Source organism: Ranitomeya imitator, chromosome 2, assembly GCF_032444005.1.
Source record: "Ranitomeya imitator isolate aRanImi1 chromosome 2, aRanImi1.pri, whole genome shotgun sequence".
In the NCBI taxonomy this organism is placed as follows: Eukaryota; Metazoa; Chordata; class Amphibia; order Anura; family Dendrobatidae; genus Ranitomeya; species Ranitomeya imitator.
Genome location: NC_091283.1, coordinates 752,994,032 through 753,015,690, shown reverse-complemented (window position 1 = coordinate 753,015,690; position 21,659 = coordinate 752,994,032). Strand labels below are relative to the sequence as shown.

Below are 21,659 nucleotides of genomic sequence, written 5' to 3'. Positions count from 1 at the left end.
GCGAGTGAAGGCTTAATCAGGTCATATTGTGTTAGGAATGGCACTCTCTTTCATCATTCCTTAGCTCACTAACAACATTGATAATAATCAATAATATAAATCTATGCCTCAATTAATGTTCCCTTATACTACTGTTACAATGATTCTTTTTACTGAACAAACTACACTTAACGAGGACCTGTCACCAAGTCAAAAGTGCCCAGTATTTGTTCTTATTCTTGTCTGCTGCCCCGCTTAGTATTCTACTTTTGGGGAGTTTTTGAAATTCATCACACACTACCACAGATATGGGACTTTTTAATTAGTGCAAATTTTTATGTTTCTTTACTAAAGTGACAGTGCCCTGTGAGCAACACCTCCTTAGTAGAGACCATAAAATTAGCATTAAATAAAAGGCTCAGATATCTGGAACTATATACGGTAGTTAATAAAAAAAAGTAATATTTGGGTGAGCAGCAGAATATAATATGAGTAGCAAAGGGCCATATTTGACCTGGTCACATGTCCTCCATTATGAAAGCTGTAGCCATATTTACATTTAGTTCCAATGATTATGCCTATGCCTCCGCTCTGACACTAATTCTAATTTATTCTGCAATAACATGCAAATTACTCTGACATCCCAAAAAACCCTAATAATCCTGTACATGTGAATGTCTCATATGATTACACAATCGTCATATTCTCCCTTCCCGTAGACTTCTCTCTGATGTTAGGATACTCTACAATTCTTCATACTTTAAAGGAATTATCCAGCTCTTAAAGTGTAGCTAAACTCTGGTAATTGTTCTAATATTTTTGGTCCTTATATTCCATGCAGTTCATGCCCTAATCCTGAGACCTCCACTGATCACTCAAAAGACCACTTACAAGGATAAAGCTCAGGAGGTAGACATGCACGGGTATGCTTATGACTTTCCATTGGATCTGTACTCCACTCTTTGTGTGCACTCAGGCAGGAGTTGCTTTTAAAGCTGGGCACTTTTGTATTGTCTTCTCAGCTATTGGTGGGTTTTTCAGAACCTGGATAACAACTGATCATTTTAGGATCTAAAAATATACCAAAATTAAGTTATGAGGGGCGTTCATTAAAGATTTCCCCTGACCCACTTCCTGTGGACTGACAGCAATGAAACTTGGCACAATTATTAGTCCTCCTCTAAATAGGTGCCACCTAGGGACACACACTTCTCCCATCTCTTTAAGCAACTATAAACACCTCATTGTGGAAGTCAACAGGTTGCTCCAAGAGCCACGTTGTGACTTTGGAAATCAGAGCCTCATCATCTGGAAAATGCTTGTGATTCAAAAATAACTTTGTTGTTGGAAAGAGGTGCAAATCCGATGGTGCAAGGTTGGGTGGATAAGGGGGATGCGGTAGAATTTCAAAGCCACAGGAGCATGCATCTAATTGGGCAACATGTGAGTCATGAACTGGCGCATTGTCTTGCAGAAAGTGGACACCTTTGGTGAGCATGCCACGTCTCTTGGTTTTGATGGCCTCCTGCAATTTCTGCAGCAGTGAAGCATAGTATGCCCCAATGATCGTGGTACCCTTTGCTAGGAAATCCATCAATACTACTCCGTGCTGGTCTCAAAATACTGTGAGCATGATATTGCCTGCTGAGGGTTGGGCACGTGCTTTCTTTGGAGGCAGTGAGTCATGATGCTTCAAATGAATTGACTGGACTTTAGTCTCAGAATCATAGCGATGAACCCATCTTCCATCCTGTGTGATTAGTCTGTTGAAAAAGTCCTCCTAGTTTCCATAGCACATCGTCAATAGAGCCTGAGAGCATTCCTGCTTCTGGGAAGGTGTGAGCAGCCGGGGAACGCAGCGAGTGGATACCTTATGCATGTGAAGATGGTCTTGAAACTCATCAAGAGAATGCCAAGAGTGTGCAAAGCAGTCATCAAAGCAAAAGGTTGCTACTTTGAAGAACCTATAATCTAAGACATATTTTCAGTTGTTTCACACTTTTTTGTTAAGTATATAATTCCATATGTTTTAATTCATAGTTTTGATGCCTTCAGTGTGAATTTAAAATTTTCATAGTCATGAAAATACCGAAACATCTTTAAATGAGAAGGTGTGTCCAAACTTTTGGTCTGTACTTTATGTGCAGTTTCAGCATCCCGTGATAAACAGAAGTCTGTCAGAGGAAATCTTTAATCTTAAAATGACTGTCCTATCTTAATGATTAAGCCCAAAGATTGGGTACTTTCACACTTACTATTTTGATGCAGTGATTAAGTCAAAAATAGTGGTGGATTCAAATTTACAGTCTTTACTACATAATTTCCCTCACTTTAACATCCAGTCCTGACATTCACTTTGAACACTTTTATAAAAAGCAGCAACAAAACAGCACTAGTAAAAGCACTTTTTACGTGGACTTAACTGAAGCTATACTAAATCATTCCTACAAATCTTCACATCTTCTCTTATCCTGCTCTGTGACTATAATGTTTGGTCTTCCCAGTAAAAAGAGTAAATAAGAAGTGTATACCCAGCAATACAACATACGGTCGTTAATAAACTGGTGCAGCAGAAACAATATATACGCCAGAAAGGGGAAGTGCCAAGGGAGGGATCCTATATCAAGGGCTGATTACCTGCAGTTCAGGTGTAGCTGAGGTGGTGCCTTGCGCTGTTGGTAATTTTACCTTATTAACCGGGTGGATTCGTGCAGTACTATTTCCCCGTTATATAGTCTGGTGGTTTTAACCCCCTTTCCCCCCTTCTTTGGGTGTCTTCTTGTAATAGTTATTCTTATTTTAAAATATTTACTAATAAATATATTATCTTTTAATACCATTCCTTCTTCACTTCCTTTTCTTTTGTTGTATTCCATAATTGAATATGTAATTGTTATTTTCAAAGTGACTGTAGCCTTTTTGAATTAGGACTCTGGGAATTATAATGGTAACATTGTCAGTTAGCTACGCGATTTGCTAAGGATGATGAGAGTAGGTAAAATAAAAAAAAATGTTTTAAAGGAAGCCCATCATCATGTTTGCTCTATAAAAGTCATTATAATCAGTTCTTCAGCCTTGTAATCTATTCCTCACAAGCCCTCTTTATCACCGTGGCAGTGCAGAATAGCTTTAAAAAAAAAAAAAAAAAAAAAAAAGCTTTGATGTTGTCCAGCACTCTATTTGAAAGGAGTCATTGGGGTGGTCCAATGGGTATCTCCAGACTGTGCATGGAACCCATACTCTACATAGTACTGGGGTACCTGTTGTGAATTCTGTGATCAAGCTCCCTCCTGTGGTCACGAGTGGTACTGCGGCTTCTGAGTTTCCTTCCTCAGGTGATGAGGTTAAGTCGTTAGGTGCTGCTCTATTTAACTCCACCTAGTGCTTTGATCCTGGCCTCCAGTCAATGTTCTAGTATTGGTCTTGCTTCCTCCTGGATCGTTCCTGTGGCCTGTCTGCTCAGCAAAAGCTAAGTTCTGCTTGTGTCCTTTTGTTGCTATATTTTCTGTCCAGCTTGCTTTTTTGGTTCTGCTTGCTTGCTGGAAGCTCTGAGACGCAGAAGGAGCACCTCCATACCGTTAGTCGGTGCGGAGGGTCTTTTTGCCCCTCTGCGTGGTTGTTTGTAGGTTTTTGTGTTGACCGCAAAGCTATCTTTCCTATCCTCGGTCTATTCAGTAAGTCGGGCCTCACTTTGCTAAATCTATTTCATCTCTGTGTTTGTATTTTCATCTTAACTCACAGTCATTATATGTGGGGGGCTGCCTTTTCCTTTGGGGAATTTCTCTGAGGCAAGGTAGGCTTATTTTTCTATCTTCAGGACTAGCTAGTTTCTCAGGCTGTGCCGAGTTGCATAGGGAGCGTTAGGCGCAATCCACGGCTACCTCTAGTGTGGTTTGATAGGTTTAGGGATTGCGGTCAGCAGAGTTTCCACGTCTCAGAGCTCGTCCTATGTTTTGTGGGTTTTGTCAGGTCACTCGTGTGCTCTGTACTTCAGAGTCCATTGTGGTTCTGAATTACCTATTCACAACAGTACTGGAGGCCCAAAGTACTATGCTTCTCAATAGAGGGAAAAAAGAAGTTCTGAGACCATTTTTTTTTCATTGCACTGTGTTTTGCCTTTTTTTTCCCCTAGACATTTGGGTGGTTCAGGACACAGGTGTGGTGATTGACATTAAAGGTCTGTCTTCATGTGTGGATCTTCTCACTGCAAGAGTACAAAATATTCAAGACTTTGTGGCTCAGAATTCTATGTTAGAACCAAGAATTCCTATTCCTGATTTGTTTTCTGGAGATAGAGCTAAATTTCTGAGTTTCAAAAATAATTGCAAACTGTTTCTGGCGTTGAAACCTCGCTCCTCTGGTGACCCAGTTCAACAAGTTAAGATTATTATTTCTTTATTACGTGGCGACCCTCAAGACTGGGCATTTTCCCTTGCGCCAGGAGATCCTGCATTATGTAATATTGATGCGTTTTTTCTGGCGCTCGGATTACTGTACGATGAACCTAATTCAGTGGATCAGGCAGAGAAAAATTTGCTGGCTCTGTGTCAGGGTCAGGATGAGATAGCGATTTATTGTCAGAAGTTTAGAAAGTGGTCTGTGCTCACTCAATGGAATGAACGTGCTTTGGCAGCAATCTTCAGAAAGGGTCTCTCTGAAGCCCTTAAGGATGTCATGGTGGGATATCCTATGCCTGCTGGTCTGAATGAGTCTATGTCTTTGGCCATTCAGATCGGTCGACGCTTGCGTGAGCGTAAATCTGTGCACCATTTGGCGGTATTATCTGAGCATAAACCTGAGCCTATGCAGTGCGATAGGACTTTGACCAGAGCTGAAAGGCAGGAACACAGACGTCAGAATGGGCTGTGTTTCTACTGTGGTGATTCCACTCATGCTATCTCCGATTGTCCTAAGCGCACTAAGCGGTTCGCTAAGTCTGCCACCATTGGTACGGTACAGTCGAAATTTCTTTTGTCCGTTACTTTGATCTGCTCTTTGTCTTCCTATTCTGTCATGGCATTTGTGGATTCAGGCGCTGCCCTGAATTTGATGGACTTGGAGTTTGCTTGGAGCTGTGTGTTTGTCTTGGAGCCCTTGCAGTGTCTTATTCCATTGAGAGGAATTGATGCTACGCCTTTGGCCAAGAATAAGCCTCAGTATTGGACCCAGCTGACCATGTGCATGGCTCCTGCGCACCAGGAGGATATTCGCTTTCTGGTGTTGCAAAATCTGCATGATGTGGTCGTGTTGGGGTTGCCATGGCTACAAGTCCATAACCCAGTATTAGATTGGAAATCTATGTCTGTGTCCAGCTGGGGTTGTCAGGGGGTACATGGTGATGTTCCATTTCTGTCTATCTCATCATCCACCCCTTCTGAGGTCCCAGAGTTCTTGTCTGATTACCGGGATGTATTCGATGAGCCCAAGTCCAATGCCCTACCTCCGCATAGGGATTGTGATTGTGCTATCGAGTTGATTCCTGGTAGTAAGTTTCCTAAGGGTCGACTGTTTAATTTATCTGTACCTGAGCACGCCGCTATGCGGAGTTACGTAAAAGAATCCTTGGAGAAGGGTCATATTCGGCCATCGTCGTCGCCATTGGGAGCAGGGTTCTTCTTTGTGGCCAAGAAGGATGGTTCGCTGAGACCTTGTATTGATTACCGCCTTCTAAATAAAATCACGGTCAAATTTCAGTACCCCTTGCCGCTGCTATGTGATTTGTTTGCTCGGATTAAGGGGGCTAGTTGGTTCACCAAGATAGATCTTCGTGGTGCATATAATCTTGTGCGTATTAAACGGGGCGATGAATGGAAAACTGCATTTAATACACCCGAGGGCCATTTTGAGTACCTAGTTATGCCATTCGGACTTGCCAATGCTCCATCAGTATTTCAGTCCTTTATGCATGACATCTTCCGAGAGTACCTGGATAAATTCCTGATTGTATACTTGGATGATATTTTGGTCTTCTCGGATGATTGGGCGTCTCATGTGAAGCAGGTCAGAATGGTGTTCCAGGTCCTGCGTGCTAATTCTTTGTTTGTGAAGGGATCAAAGTGTCTCTTTGGTGTTCAGAAGGTTTCATTTTTGGGGTTCATTTTTTCCCCTTCTACCATCGAGATGGACCCTGTTAAGGTCCAGGCCATTTATGATTGGACTCAGCCGACATCTCTGAAGAGTCTGCAAAAGTTCCTTGGCTTTGCTAATTTTTATCGTCGCTTCATCTGTAATTTTTCTAGTATTGCTAAACCATTGACCGATTTGACCAAGAAGGGTGCTGATGTGGTCAATTGGTCTTCTGCTGCTGTGGAAGCTTTTCAAGAGTTAAAGCGTCGTTTTTCTTCTGCCCCTGTGTTGGGTCAACCAGATGTTTCGCTTCCGTTCCAGGTTGAGGTTGATGCTTCTGAAATTGGAGCGGGGGCTGTTTTGTCGCAAAGAGGTGCTGATTGCTCAGTGATGAAGCCATGCGCCTTCTTTTCCAGGAAGTTTTCGCCTGCTGAGCGAAATTATGATGTTGGCAATCGAGAGTTGCTGGCCATGAAGTGGGCATTCGAGGAGTGGCGTCATTGGCTTGAAGGAGCTAAGCATCGCGTGGTGGTCTTGACTGATCACAAGAACTTGACTTATCTCGAGTCTGCCAAACGGTTGAATTCTAGACAGGCTCGTTTGTCGCTGTTTTTCTCCCGTTTTGACTTTGTGGTTTCGTACCTTCCGGGCTCTAAAAATGTGAAGGCGGATGCCCTGTCTAGGAGTTTTGTGCCCGACTCTCCGGGTTTGCCTGAGCCGGCGGGTATTCTCAAAGAGGGAGTAATTGTGTCTGCCATCTCCCCTGATTTGCGGCGGGTGATGCAAAAATTTCAGGCTAATAAACCTGATCGTTGCCCAGCAGAGAAACTGTTTGTCCCTGATAGGTGGACGAATAAAGTTATCTCTGAGGTTCATTGTTCGGTGTTGGCTGGTCATCCTGGAATCTTTGGTACCAGAGATTTGGTGGCTAGATCCTTTTGGTGGCCGTCTCTGTCGCGGGATGTGCGTTCTTTTGTGCAGTCCTGTGGGATTTGTGCTCGGGCTAAGCCCTGCTGTTCTCGTGCCAGTGGGTTGCTTTTGCCCTTGCCGATCCCGAAGAGGCCTTGGACACATATCTCTATGGATTTTATTTTGGATCTCCCCGTCTCTCAAAAAATGTCGGTCATTTGGGTAGTTTGTGATCGCTTCTCTAAGATGATCCATTTGGTACCCTTGTCTAAATTACCTTCCTCCTCTGATTTGGTGCCATTGTTCTTCCAGCATATGGTTCGTTTACATGGCATTCCAGAGAACATCGTTTCTGACAGAGGTTCCCAGTTTGTTTCGAGGTTTTGGCGAGCCTTTTGTGCTAGGATGGGCATTGATTTGTCTTTTTCCTCGGCTTTCCATCCTCAGACAAATGGCCAGACTGAACGAACCAATCAGACCTTGGAAACATATCTGAGATGTTTTGTTTCTGCTGATCAGGATGATTGGGTGTCCTTTTTGCCGTTGGCTGAGTTCGCTCTTAATAATCGGGCCAGCTCGGCTACCTTGGTTTCACCGTTTTTCTGCAATTCTGGGTTCCATCCTCGTTTCTCTTCACGGCAGGTTGAGTCTTTGGACTGTCCTGGTGTGGATACTGTGGTGGACAGGTTGCCGCGGATTTGGACTCATGTAGTGGACCATTTGACCTTGTCCCAGGAGAAGGCTCAACGTTTCGCTAATCGCAGACGCTGTGTGGGTCCCCGACTTCGTGTTGGGGATTTGGTTTGGTTGTCATCTCGTTATATTCCTATGAAGGTTTATTCTCCTAAGTTTAAGCCTCGTTTCATTGGCCCGTATAGGATTTCTTGGGTTCTTAATCCTGTGTCTTTTCGTTTGACCCTTCCAGATTCTTTTTCCATCCATAACGTATTCCATAGGTCATTGTTGCGGAGATACGTGGCGCCTGTGGTTCCATCTGTTGATCCTCCTGCCCCGGTTTTGGTGGAGGGGGAGTTGGAGTATATAGTGGAGAAGATTTTGGATTCTCGTGTTTCGAGACGGAAACTCCAGTATCTGCTTAAGTGGAAGGGTTATGGTCAGGAAGATAATTCCTGGGTCTTTGCCTCTGATGTCCATGCTGCCGATCTTGTTCGTGCCTTTCATATGGCTCATCCTGGTCGGCCTGGGGGCTCTGGTGAGGGTTCGGTGACCCCTCCTCAAGGGGGGGGTACTGTTGTGAATTCTGTGATCAAGCTCCCTCCTGTGGTCACGAGTGGTACTGCGGCTTCTGAGTTTCCTTCCTCAGGTGATGAGGTTAAGTCGTTAGGTGCTGCTCTATTTAACTCCACCTAGTGCTTTGATCCTGGCCTCCAATCAATGTTCTAGTATTGGTCTTGCTTCCTCCTGGATCGTTCCTGTGGACTGTCTGCTCAGCATAAGCTAAGTTCTGCTTGTGTCCTTTTGTTGCTATATTTTCTGTCCAGCTTGCTTTTTTGGTTCTGCTTGCTTGCTGGAAGCTCTGAGACGCAGAGGGAGCACCTCCGTACCGTTAGTCGGTGCGGAGGGTCTTTTTGCCCCTCTGCATGGTTGTTTGTAGGTTTTTGTGTTGACCGCAAAGCTATCTTTCCTATCCTCGGTCTATTCAGTAAGTCGGGCCTCACTTTGCTAAATCTATTTCATCTCTGTGTTTGTATTTTCATCTTAACTCACAGTCATTATATGTGGGGGCCTGCCTTTTCCTTTGGGGAATTTCTCTGAGGCAAGGTAGGCTTATTTTTCTATCTTCAGGACTAGCTAGTCTCTCAGGCTGTGCCGAGTTGCATAGGGAGCGTTAGGCGCAATCCACGGCTACCTCTAGTGTGGTTTGATAGGTTTAGGGATTGCGGTCAGCAGAGTTTCCACGTCTCAGAGCTCGTTCTATGTTTTGTGGGTTTTGTCAGGTCACTCGTGTGCTCTGTACTTCAGGGTCCATTGTGGTTCTGAATTACCTATTCATAACAGGTACCCCCACTTACAATTGATGTACATAACCAGCAAAGTCTCATTTGAACAGAGAGCCTGCGCATGTACAGACGTGAGACTGCCAACTGCATCAATAAAACCAATGTCATCTATATCAATAATAGGTGGAGTGGCGGCATTACAAAGGAGAGGGGGGCTCCAGGGCATGTTCCAGAGATGTCCATTGGAATGCTTGTCACTTATTAGAACCCCATGCGGAATAACTTCAAGGCATTTTTTATAAAGTATGCACAAAGGGCTTGTGAGTAAGATTAAAAGGTTGAATTTTGTGGTAGCAGTGAATTTTAAAGGGAAATCCTGATGACAGGTTCCTTTTACAAAAGTCTTGCTTACGGCAATTGTTACAAACTTTACCTAGGTGATAGGGAAATTAACGGTTTAAACACCTGTTCAGGGCAGAAAAAATTGAAAGTGGCATCATCCTATAAATCGTCATACTCATAACTTTCTAAGAGAAGCAAAAAACATTTAGTGCCCCTTAAAGAGCCATTTATAAATAGATATTGATAGCACCCATGTATAAATAATATCAGGCTAGAATTGCTCTCTGATGCCCAAACATGACACTAAGAGTTAGATCACTTCAATAAACACACATCAAAGCTTTTTACTAGTACAATAAATTGCTTTCATAGCAGTTGACTCAAAATATGTGAAGTGACATAAAGTCTGTTATAAAAAGTTCCTTTTTCATTTTGCTTAGAAAAGGCACTATAAAATCTGACTGTTGATTTGATTTTAATGTACCAGGCAAGCTTGTATGGATATCTTCGACTTTGCTAATTTTGTCAAGAACTAGACTCATAAATGTATGCCCTTTCTTTCCCTTGCTTTTCTCCCGTACAATGTTTTTCTTTATGTTTAAAAGAAAAGGAATTTGCCTCAATACGTATCATATCTATCCACTTGCACCAGTGACCCCATTCTGTCACATCTCTGTTGTGAATTCTGTGGCTGAATTCACTCCTGTGGTCACAAGTGGTACTGCAGCTTCTGAGCTTCCTCCCTCAGGTGTTCTGGTGAGCTCGTTAACTGCTTCATTACTTAACTCCGCCTGATGCTGCTATCCTTGCTCCTTGTCAATGTTTCAGTGTTGGATCTGAGCTTCTCCTGATTGTTCCTGTGACCTGCTGCTCTGTATAGCTAAGTGCTTTTTGCTTTTTTGTTGCTTTTTTTCTCTCCAGCTTGTCTTTTGTTTTGCTGGAAGCTCTGAGACGCAAAGGGTGTACCGCCGTGCCGTTAGTTCGGCACGGTGGTTTTTTTTTGCCCCCTTTGCGTGGTTTTGCTTTAGGGTTTTTTGTAGACTGCAAAGTTCGCTTTACTGTCCTCGCTCTGTCCTAGAATATCGGGCCCCACTTTGCTGAATCTATTTCATCCCTACGTTTTGTCTTTTCATCTTACTCACAGTCATTATATGTGGGGGGCTGCCTTTTCCTTTGGGGAATTTCTCTGGGGCAAGTCAGGCCTATTTTTCTATCTTCAGGCTAGCTAGTTTCTTAGGCTGTGCCGAGTTGCCTAGGTAGTTGTTAGGCGCAATCCACAGCCGCTTTTAGTTGTGTTTAGGATAGGATCAGGTGTGCAGTCTACAGAGTTTCCACGTCTCAGAGCTCGTTCTTGTATTTTTGGGTATTTGTCAGATCACTGTGTGCGCTCTGATCGCTAAGCACACTGTGTTTCTGGATTGCCTTCATAACACCTGTCATTAGCAAACATAACAGTACAAGGAGCCAACTAATGATTCTCAATAGAGGGAAAGAAAAAGTTCTGACATTTTTTTTTTTTTTCTGCTCTGTGTTCACTTTTTTTTTTTCCCCTAGACATTTGGGTGATTCTGGACACAGGTGTGGACATGGATATTCAGGGTCTGTGCTCTTCAATGGATAATCTCGTTATAAATGTACAAAAAATTCAAGATACTATTGATCAGAAAGCTATGTTAGAACCAAGAATTCCTATTCCTGATTTGATTTTTGGAGATAGAACAAAGTTTCTAAGTTTCAAAAATAATTGTAAGCTATTTCTGGCCTTGAAACCTCATTCTTCTGGTAATCCTATTCAACAGGTTTTGATTATTATTTCTTTTTTGCGCGGCGACCCTCAAGACTGGGCATTTTCTCTTGTGCCAGGAGACCCTGCATTGAGTAGTGTCGATGCGTTTTTCCTGGCGCTCGGATTGCTGTACGATGAGCCTAATTCAGTGGATCAGGCTGAGAAAAATTTGCTGGCTTTGTGCCAGGGTCAGGATGATATAGAAGTATATTGTCAGAAATTTAGGAAATGGTCAGTACTCACTCAGTGGAATGAATCTGCGCTGGCAGCTTTGTTCAGAAAGGGTCTCTCTGAGGCTCTTAAGGATGTCATGGTGGGATTTCCTATGCCTGCTGGTTTGAATGAGTCTTTGTCTTTGGCCATTCAGATCGGTCGACGCTTGCGCGAGCGTAAATCTGTGCACCATTTGGCGGTACTGCCTGAGGTTAAACCTGAGCCTATGCAGTGCGATAGGACTATGACTAGAGTTGAACGGCAGGAATACAGACGTCTGAATGGTCTGTGTTTCTACTGTGGTGATTCCACTCATGCTATTTCTGATTGTCCTAAGCGCACTAAGCGGTCCGCTAGGTCTGCCGTCATTGGTACTGTACAGTCCAAATTCCTTCTGTCCATTACCTTGATATGCTCTTTGTCGTCGTTTTCTGTCATGGCGTTTGTGGATTCGGGCGCTGCCCTGAATCTGATGGATTTGGATTATGCTAAACGTTGTGGGTTTTTCTTGGAGCCTTTGCGGTGTCCTATTCCATTGAGAGGAATTGATGCTACACCTTTGGCCAAGAATAAACCTCAATACTGGGCCCAGCTGACCATGTGCATGGCTCCTGCACATCAGGAAGTTATTCGCTTTCTGGTGTTGCATAATCTGCATGATGTGGTCGTGTTGGGGTTGCCATGGCTACAAACCCATAATCCAGTATTGGATTGGAATTCCATGTCGGTATCCAGCTGGGGTTGTCAGGGGGTACATGGTGATGTTCCATTTTTGTCGATTTCGTCATCCACCCCTTCTGAGGTCCCAGAGTTCTTGTCTGATTATCAGGATGTATTTGAAGAGCCCAAGTCCGATGCTCTACCTCCGCATAGGGATTGTGATTGTGCTATCAATTTGATTCCTGGTAGTAAATTCCCTAAAGGTCGATTATTTAATTTATCCGTGCCCGAACACGCCGCTATGCGCAGTTATGTGAAGGAATCCCTGGAGAAGGGACATATTCGCCCATCGTCATCACCACTGGGAGCAGGGTTCTTCTTTGTAGCCAAGAAGGATGGTTCGCTGAGACCGTGTATTGATTACCGCCTTCTTAATAAGATCACTGTTAAATTTCAGTATCCCTTGCCATTGTTATCTGACTTGTTTGCTCGGATTAAGGGGGCTAGTTGGTTCACTAAGATAGATCTTCGTGGTGCGTATAATCTGGTGAGAATCAGGCAAGGAGATGAATGGAAAACTGCATTCAATACGCCCGAGGGTCATTTTGAGTATCTAGTGATGCCGTTCGGACTTGCCAATGCTCCATCTGTGTTTCAGTCTTTTATGCATGACATCTTCCGTGAGTATCTGGATAAATTCCTGATTGTTTACTTGGATGACATTTTGATCTTCTCAGATGATTGGGAGTCTCATGTGAAGCAGGTCAGAATGGTTTTTCAGGTCCTGCGTGCTAACTCTTTGTTTGTGAAGGGATCAAAGTGTCTCTTCGGTGTGCAGAAAGTTTCATTTTTGGGGTTCATCTTTACCCCTTCTACTATCGAGATGGATCCAGTTAAGGTCCAAGCCATCCAGGATTGGATTCAGCCGACATCTCTGAAAAGTCTGCAAAAGTTCCTGGGCTTTGCTAATTTTTATCGTCGCTTCATCTGTAATTTTTCTAGCATTGCCAAACCATTGACCGATTTGACCAAGAAGGGTGCTGATTTGGTTAATTGGTCTTCTGCTGCTGAGGAAGCTTTTCAGGAGTTGAAGCGTCGTTTTTGTTCTGCCCCTGTGTTGTGTCAGCCAGATGTTTCTCTTCCGTTCCAGGTCGAGGTTGATGCTTCTGAGATTGGAGCAGGGGCGGTTTTGTCACAGAGAGGTTCTGATTGCTCAGTGATGAAACCATGTGCTTTCTTTTCCAGGAAGTTTTCGCCCGCTGAGCGTAATTATGATGTGGGCAATCGAGAGTTGCTGGCCATGAAGTGGGCATTCGAGGAGTGGCGTCATTGGCTTGAAGGAGCTAAGCATCGCGTGGTGGTATTGACTGATCATAAGAACTTGACTTATCTCGAGTCTGCCAAGCGCTTGAATCCTAGACAGGCCCGTTGGTCGTTATTTTTTGCCCGCTTCGACTTTGTGATTTCGTACCTTCCGGGCTCTAAAAATGTGAAGGCGGATGCTCTGTCTAGGAGTTTTGTGCCCGACTCTCCGGGTTTATCTGAGCCAGCGGGTATCCTCAAGGAAGGAGTCATTGTGTCTGCCATCTCCCCTGATTTGCGGCGGGTGCTGCAAAAATTTCAGGCGAATAAACCTGATCGTTGTCCAGCAGAGAAACTGTTCGTCCCTGATAGGTGGACTAATAAACTTATCTCTGAACTTCATTGTTCGGTGTTGGCTGGTCATCCTGGAATCTTTGGTACCAGAGAGTTAGTGGCTAGATCCTTCTGGTGGCCATCTCTGTCACGGGATGTACGTACTTTTGTGCAGTCCTGTGGGATTTGTGCTAGGGCTAAGCCCTGCTGTTCTCGTGCCAGTGGGTTGCTTTTGCCCTTGCCGGTCCCAAAGAGGCCTTGGACACATATTTCGATGGATTTCATTTCTGACCTTCCCGTTTCTCAAAAGATGTCAGTCATTTGGGTGGTCTGTGATCGCTTTTCTAAAATGGTCCATCTGGTGCCCTTGGCTAAATTGCCTTCCTCCTCTGATTTGGTACCTTTGTTCTTTCAGCATGTGGTTCGGTTGCATGGCATTCCTGAGAATATTGTTTCTGACAGAGGTTCCCAGTTTGTTTCAAGGTTTTGGCGAGCCTTTTGTGGTAGGATGGGCATTGACCTATCCTTTTCCTCGGCTTTCCATCCTCAGACTAATGGCCAGACCGAACAAACCAATCAGACCTTGGAAACATATCTGAGATGTTTTGTTTCTGCAGACCAGGATGATTGGGTGTCCTTTTTGCCGTTGGCTGAGTTCGCCCTTAATAATCGGGCCAGCTCGGCTACCTTGGTTTCTCCATTTTTTTGCAATTCTGGGTTCCATCCTCGTTTCTCTTCAGGACAGGTTGAGTCTTCGGACTGTCCTGGTGTGGATTCTGTGGTGGATAGTTTGCTTCAGATCTGGACTCAGGTAGTGGACAATTTGTTCTTGTCCCAGGAGAAAGCTCAACTTTTCGCTAATCGCAGACGCCGTGTGGGTCCCCGACTTCGTGTTGGGGATCTGGTTTGGTTATCTTCTCGTCATATTCCTATGAAGGTTTCCTCTCCTAAATTTAAACCTCGTTTTATTGGTCCGTATAGGATTTCTGAGGTTCTCAATCCTGTGTCTTTTCGTTTGACCCTCCCTGACTCCTTTTCCATACATAATGTATTCCATAGGTCGTTGTTGCGGAGATACGTGGCACCTATGGTTCCATCTGTTGAGCCTCCTGCCCCGGTTTTGGTGGAGGGGGAATTGGAGTATATTGTGGAGAAGATTTTGGATTCTCGTGTTTCTAGACGGAAACTCCAGTATCTGGTTAAATGGAAGGGTTATGCTCAGGAAGATAATTCCTGGGTTTTTGCCTCTGATGTTCATGCTTCCGATCTTGTTCGTGCCTTTCATGCGGCTCATCCTGGTCGGCCTGGGGGCTCTGGTGAGGGTTCGGTGACCCCTCCTCAAGGGGGGGGTACTGTTGTGAATTCTGTGGCTGAATTCACTCCTGTGGTCACAAGTGGTACTGCAGCTTCTGAGCTTCCTCCCTCAGGTGTTCTGGTGAGCTCGTTAACTGCTTCATTACTTAACTCCGCCTGATGCTGCTATCCTTGCTCCTTGTCAATGTTTCAGTGTTGGATCTGAGCTTCTCCTGATTGTTCCTGTGACCTGCTGCTCTGTATAGCTAAGTGCTTTTTGCTTTTTTGTTGCTTTTTTTCTGTCCAGCTTGTCTTTTGTTTTGCTGGAAGCTCTGAGACGCAAAGGGTGTACCGCCGTGCCGTTAGTTCGGCACGGTGGGGTTTTTTTGCCCTTTGCGTGGTTTTGCTTTAGGGTTTTTTGTAGACTGCAAAGTTCGCTTTACTGTCCTCGCTCTGTCCTAGAATATCGGGCCCCACTTTGCTGAATCTATTTCATCCCTACGTTTTGTCTTTTCATCTTACTCACAGTCATTATATGTGGGGGGCTGCCTTTTCCTTTGGGGAATTTCTCTGGGGCAAGTCAGGCCTATTTTTCTATCTTCAGGCTAGCTAGTTTCTTAGGCTGTGCCGAGTTGCCTAGGTAGTTGTTAGGCGCAATCCACAGCCGCTTTTAGTTGTGTTTAGGATAGGATCAGGTGTGCAGTCTACAGAGTTTCCACGTCTCAGAGCTCGTTCTTGTATTTTTGGGTATTTGTCAGATCACTGTGTGCGCTCTGATCGCTAAGCACACTGTGTTTCTGGATTGCCTTCATAACACCTGTCATTAGCAAACATAACACATCTCCTCCAGTCCTTTTCCCCGGCTGTCACCTCTCACCTAACAAAAATATTCAACCTTTCTCTCACTTCCGGTATTTTTCCATCCTCATTTAAGCATGCCATCATACATCTATTACTTAAAAAACCATCCCTCGATCAAAACTGTGCCCTAATTATAGACCTGTCCCTAATGTTCCCTTCATCTCTAAACTCCTCGAGCGCCTGGTCCACTCCCGTCTTACCCGCTATCTCTCAGATAACTCTCTTCTAGACCCTCTTCAATCTGGTTACGCTCTTTACACTCTACTGAAACTGCCCTCACTAAAGTCTCTAATGACCTACTAATAGCTAAATCTAATGGTCACTACTCCATGCCAATTCTCTTGGATCTCTCCGCAGCATTCAACACTGTAGATCATCAGCTCCTCTTCACTATGCTCCGCTCCATCGGCCTCAAGGACACCGTTCTCTCCTGGTTCTCCTCCTATCTCTCTGACCGCTCCTTCACTGTATCTTTTGCTAGTTCCTCCTCCTCTCACCTTCCCCTAACTGTTGGGGTTCCTCAAGGATCAGTCCTAGGCCCCCTCCTCTTCTCTTTGTATACTGCCCCTATTGGACAATAATCAGTAGATTTGGTTTCCAGTACCATCTCTATGCTGACGACACCCAATTATACACTTCTTGTCCTGTTATCACGCCAACCTTCTTAGTAAACACCAGTGATTGTCTTACCGCTGTCTCTAACATCATGTCCTCCCTCTATCTGAAACTGAACCTGTCAAAAACTGAACTCCTTGCGTTTTCTCCCTCTATTAACCTACCTTTGGCTGACATTTCCATCTCCGTGTACGGTTCCACCATTACTCCAAAGCAACATGCCCGCTCCCTTAGGGTCATACTTGATTCCGAGCTTTCATTCACCCCCCACAACCGATCACTGGCTCGCTCTTCTTATCTGCATCTCAAAAACATTTCTAGAATTCGCCCTTTTCTTACTTTTGACTCTGCAAAAACTCTTACTGTTTCATTTATTCATTCTCGTCTGGACTATTGTAACTCTCTACTAATCGGCCTCCGTCTTACCAAACTCTACTGGCTTCAATCTGTCCTGAATGCTGCTGCCAGGGTCATATTCCTCACCAACCGTTACACCGATGCCTCTACCTTGTGCCAGTCATTACACTGGTTACCCATTCACTCAAGAATCCAGTACAAAACTACTACCCTCATCCACAAAGCACTCCATGGCTCAGCACCACCCTACATCTCCTCTCTGTTCTCAGTCTACCACCCTACCCGTGCCCTCTGCTCCGCTAATGACCTCAGGTTAGCATCCTCAATAATCAGAACCTCCCACTCCCGTCGCCAAGACTTTACACGTGCTGCACCGATTCTTTGGAATGCACTACCTAGGTTAATACGATTAATCCCCACAGTTTTAAGCGTGCCCTAAAAACTCATTTGTTCAGATTGGCCTACCGCCTCAATGCATTAACCTAACTATCCCTGTGTGGCCCATTAAAAAAAACAAACAAAAAAAAAACATAATTGGGTTCCTCGCATCATGTTCTCATACACTTTATGCAGTTAATAGCCCTCTGTATCTATACTGCTACATACTTAGGCAGTTAACTGGTTCATGCAGCTTTACATGAACACCTGAGCCTTACACTATGGCTGGTCCGACTAACTAAAGCAGTTGTTACCATCCACCTCTCGTGTCTCCCCTTTTCCTCATAGTTTGTAAGCTTGCGAGCAGGGCCTTCATTCTTCTTGGTATCTATTTTGAACTGTGATTTCTGTTATGCTGTAATGTCTATTGTCTGTACAAGTCCCATCTATAATTTGTAAAGCGCTGCGGAATATGTTGGCGCTATATAAATAAAATTATTATTAATATATATTTATATATATATATATATATATATATATATATATATATATATATATATATATATATATATACAGTACAGACCAAACTTTTGGACACACCTTCTCATTTAAAGATTTTCCTGTATTTTCATGACTATGAAAATTGTACATTCACACTGAAGGCATCAAAACTATGAATTAGCACATGTGGAATTATATACTTAACAAAAAAGTGTGAAACAACTGAAATTATGTCAAATATTCTAGGTTCTTCAAAGTAGCCACCTTTTGCTTTGATGACTGCTTTGCACACTCTTGGCATTCTCTTGATGAGCTTCAAGAGGTAGTCACCGGGAATGGTCTTCCAACAATGTTGAACGAGTTCCCAGAGATGCTTAGCACTTGTTGGCCCTTTTGACTTTAGTCTGCAGTCCAGCTCACCCCAAACCATCTCCATTGGGTTCAAGTCTGGTGACTGTGGAGGCCAGGTCATCTGGCGCAGCACTCCCATCACTCTCCTTCTTGGCCAAATAGCCCTTACACAGCCTGGAGTTGTGTTTGGGGTCATTGTCCTGTTGAAAAATAAATGATGGTCCAACTAAATGCAAACCGGATGGAATAGCAAGCCACTGCAAGATGCTGTGGTAGCCATGCTGGTTCATTATGCCTTCAATTTTGAATAAATCCCCAACAGTGTCACCAGCAAAGCACCCCCACACCATCACACCTCCTCCTCCATGCTTCACGGTAGGAACCAGACATGTAGAGTCCATCCGTTCACCTTTTCTGCGTCGCCCAAAGACAAGGTGCTTGGAACCAAGGATCTTAAATTTGGACTCATCACACCAAAGCACAGATTTCCACTAGTCTAATGTCCATTCCTTGTGTTCTTTAGCCCAAACAAGTCTCTTGCTTATTGCCTGTCCTTAGCAGTGGTTTCCTAGCAGCTATTTTACCATGAAGGCCTGCTGCACAAAGTCTCCTCTTCACACTTGTTGTAGAGATGTGTCTGCTGCTAGAACTCTGTGTGGCATTGACCTGGTCTCTAATCTGAGCTGCTGTTAACCTGCGATTTCTGAGGCTGGTGACTCGGATAAACTTATCCTCAGAAGCAGAGGTGACTCTTGGTCTTCCTTTCCTGGGCTGGTCCTCATGTGAGCCAGTTTCTTTATAGCACTTGATGGTTTTTGCCACTGCACTTAGGGACACTTTTAAAGTTTTCCCAATTTTTCCGACTGACTGATCTTAATTTCTTAAAGTAATGATGGCCACTCGTTTTTCTTTACTTAGCTGCTTTTTTCTTGCCATAATACAAATTCTAACAGTCTATTCAGTAGGACTATCAGCTGTGTATTCACCAGACTTCTGCACAACACAGCTGATGGTCCCAACCCCAACTGATGGTCCCAATGCACGCCTGTGAATTGAAAACCATTCCCGGTGACTACCTCTTGAAGCTCATCAAGAGAATGCCAAGTGTGTGCAAAGCAGTCATCAAAGCAAAAGGTGGCTACTTTGAAGAACCTAGAATGTAAGACATAATTTCAGTTGTTTCCCACTTTTTTGTTAAGTATATAATTCCACATGTGTTAATTCATAGTGTTGATGCCTTCAGTGTGAATGTACAATTTTCATAGTCATGAAAATACAGAAAAATCTTTAAATGAGATGTGTCCAAACTTTGGGTCTGTACTGTATATTCTCAGCATATCACAAAAGTGAGGGCACCTCTCACATTTGTTTAAATATTTTATATCTTTTCATGGGACAGCGCTGAAGATATGACACTTTGATACAATGTAAAATAGTCAGTGTACAGCTTGTATAACAGTGTAAATTTTGTGTGCCCTCTAAATAACTCAACACAGCCATTAATGTCTAAATCGCTGCCAACAAAGGTGAGTACAGCCCAAAGTTAAAATGGCCAAATTGTGCCCAATTAGCCATTTGCCCTCTTCGGTGTCATGTGGGTCATTAGTGTTGCAAGGTCCTAGGTGTGAATGGGGAACAGGTGTGGAAAAAGAGTTGTTATCGCTTTCACACTCTTTCATAACTGGAAATAATTGGAAAAGAACCCTCGGAGAATCTGAAAAAAGAATTGTTCCCTTCACTTATCCACAGTTATTGTAAAAAACCCTTTAATAAAAATTAATTGGAGAGAAAAAAGGCACTTTGTTTTAGATAATAAAAGAAAAAACAAATGTATGTGTCAATAAAATAATAGCACAGTAATAGCAAAGCTGAGTGCCTGGCCCCTGTACCCTGAGGTTATAGGGCCCCAAGTGCAGAGCCTGCAATCTCTGTGATTCGGCATATGTAACCAAAAAAACATCTGTAGTAGCATGCAGAGGAAATGCAAAGGGCTTGTGTACCTCTATTAGTGCCCCCTTATGGTTCTGAAGTCATAATGTAACCTTATGCATGAGGTTTAATGTTATGCAAAAAAAAAATGCAAACAATTGGATTACTGATGTTTAAGGCTAAGTGCCCACAATCAGGAAATAGCAGCGTTTTGGATGCAGCAAAATTTTAGCTGTGTCCAAAACGCTGCGTTTTAATCACGCAGTTAAATCCGCATGTGTTCATTGAACCATGTGGATTTACCACATCTAGTGAGCGGCTATGGGTGAGACTACTCAGCGGAGACTAGCGTCTCCACTGCAGATAAGTGACATGCTGTGGCTTGTAAACCCGCACTGCGGGTGAGTTTACGCAGCCTTAAATAGTAGCACAGCAGGCATGAGATTTCTATAAACCCCATCCACTGTGCTTCTAATGTAGAACGCAGGTGAGCTTCGTCCAAAACGCTGCTCTCCCTAATAGTGGGCACGTACCCTAAAAACAATCATAAACATTGTATCTGATCTGACCTTGCTATTAAATCTCAAGCATTATCGCTCAATAGAATTGAATCTTTATACCTTTACCTTCTCTGCTTTTATTCTCAGTGTTGATCCACTGTCAGCATGATGTATCGGGGAAGTCAGACTGTGGAAACATATGTTGAAAATCCAAAAGCTAATGGCGAGGATTGTGGATTAAATCGTGAAATGACAGATGACATATTTGACACTACTTATACTGAAAAGAAAGGTCCCAAACCACCCATGAAAATAGTATGGAGAAATGTCATTCTGATGTCCCTGCTACATATAGGAGCATTTTATGGGCTTTGGTTTATACCGGCTGCAAAATTTGCCACTCTTGTTTGGGGTAAGACACTTTTCTACTTCATTTTATAACTTCTATTTTCTCCTATGAAGTTCATTGAAACACCATTGTTTCATAGCTACAGTAGGATCATTGTCAAAAGACCTTGAGTATTGAGAAAAAGTGAATCTAATAGCTATTAATGTATTATTATCATGTTACTTTTGGCAAAAATGTAATCCAAAGCAGTTTTCTGGTTTAGAAAACTAGGTCTGATCTTTTTTCCAGGAAGCAGCATCACTCTGTTCCTTGAAGTTCAACCCACTGCTATGTAGACCTCATAGTGTGAAGTGCATACCCTTTATATTTTGTCCACTTTGGATCATTCAATTGTGAAAAGAATATGAGTATCAGATATTGGGTTGAATTTTCAGTCTTTACTTGCTACAATATTTACAAAAATCTATAGTGAGATTATTAAATTAAGCTGTATTTACATGAGCATAGTGGCTTTTATTTCTAATCGAAGAATCAACCCTGTACCTGATCTGTCACACAATTGGTACCAATGGCACTCAAAAGATTCTATTGATTAAAAATGGGATTTAGCTACTTCTGCCAAGGTATTTGGAGTTTTCACAGGTGTGAAAAGATCGGTAGAATTCCAGGTTATATTATCCGGAAACTCAATGCATATTAGCTAAATAAAAATTCTCCTTTAGGGTACTAGTGTTTACTGTTCTTTTGTCTTCTCCTAAAAGTTTATTGACTAGTTGTATACTCTATTCATTTTAATAACGAATGCTCAGCACGTGTCATGTGACTTGTTTTGCCTTATTAAGCATCAAGAAAATTTGAGTAAATTTAATTAGTGTTGACAGCAAGTATCTCATTATAACTTGAGTTCAAGTGGAAACAAGTAATTTGATTTTTCTAGCATGCAGTTGATGCTTTTATAAAACAGTCCCATTTGT

At 43.2% G+C, this 21,659-nt stretch overlaps 1 protein-coding gene across 2 annotated transcripts in view; it reads left to right on the top strand.

Moving 5' to 3' along the window:
• The window catches only part of LOC138665639 (acyl-CoA desaturase-like), a 59,479-nt gene that overhangs the window by 15,180 nt on the left and 22,640 nt on the right, over positions 1-21,659 (top strand). For both annotated transcript variants that reach the window (XM_069753301.1, XM_069753302.1), the window contains exon 2: positions 20,484-20,748. In XM_069753301.1, coding sequence (XP_069609402.1) covers positions 20,502-20,748 — 247 coding nt within the window. In that variant the 5' untranslated portion in view covers positions 20,484-20,501. The remainder of the gene's footprint in view (positions 1-20,483; positions 20,749-21,659) is intronic.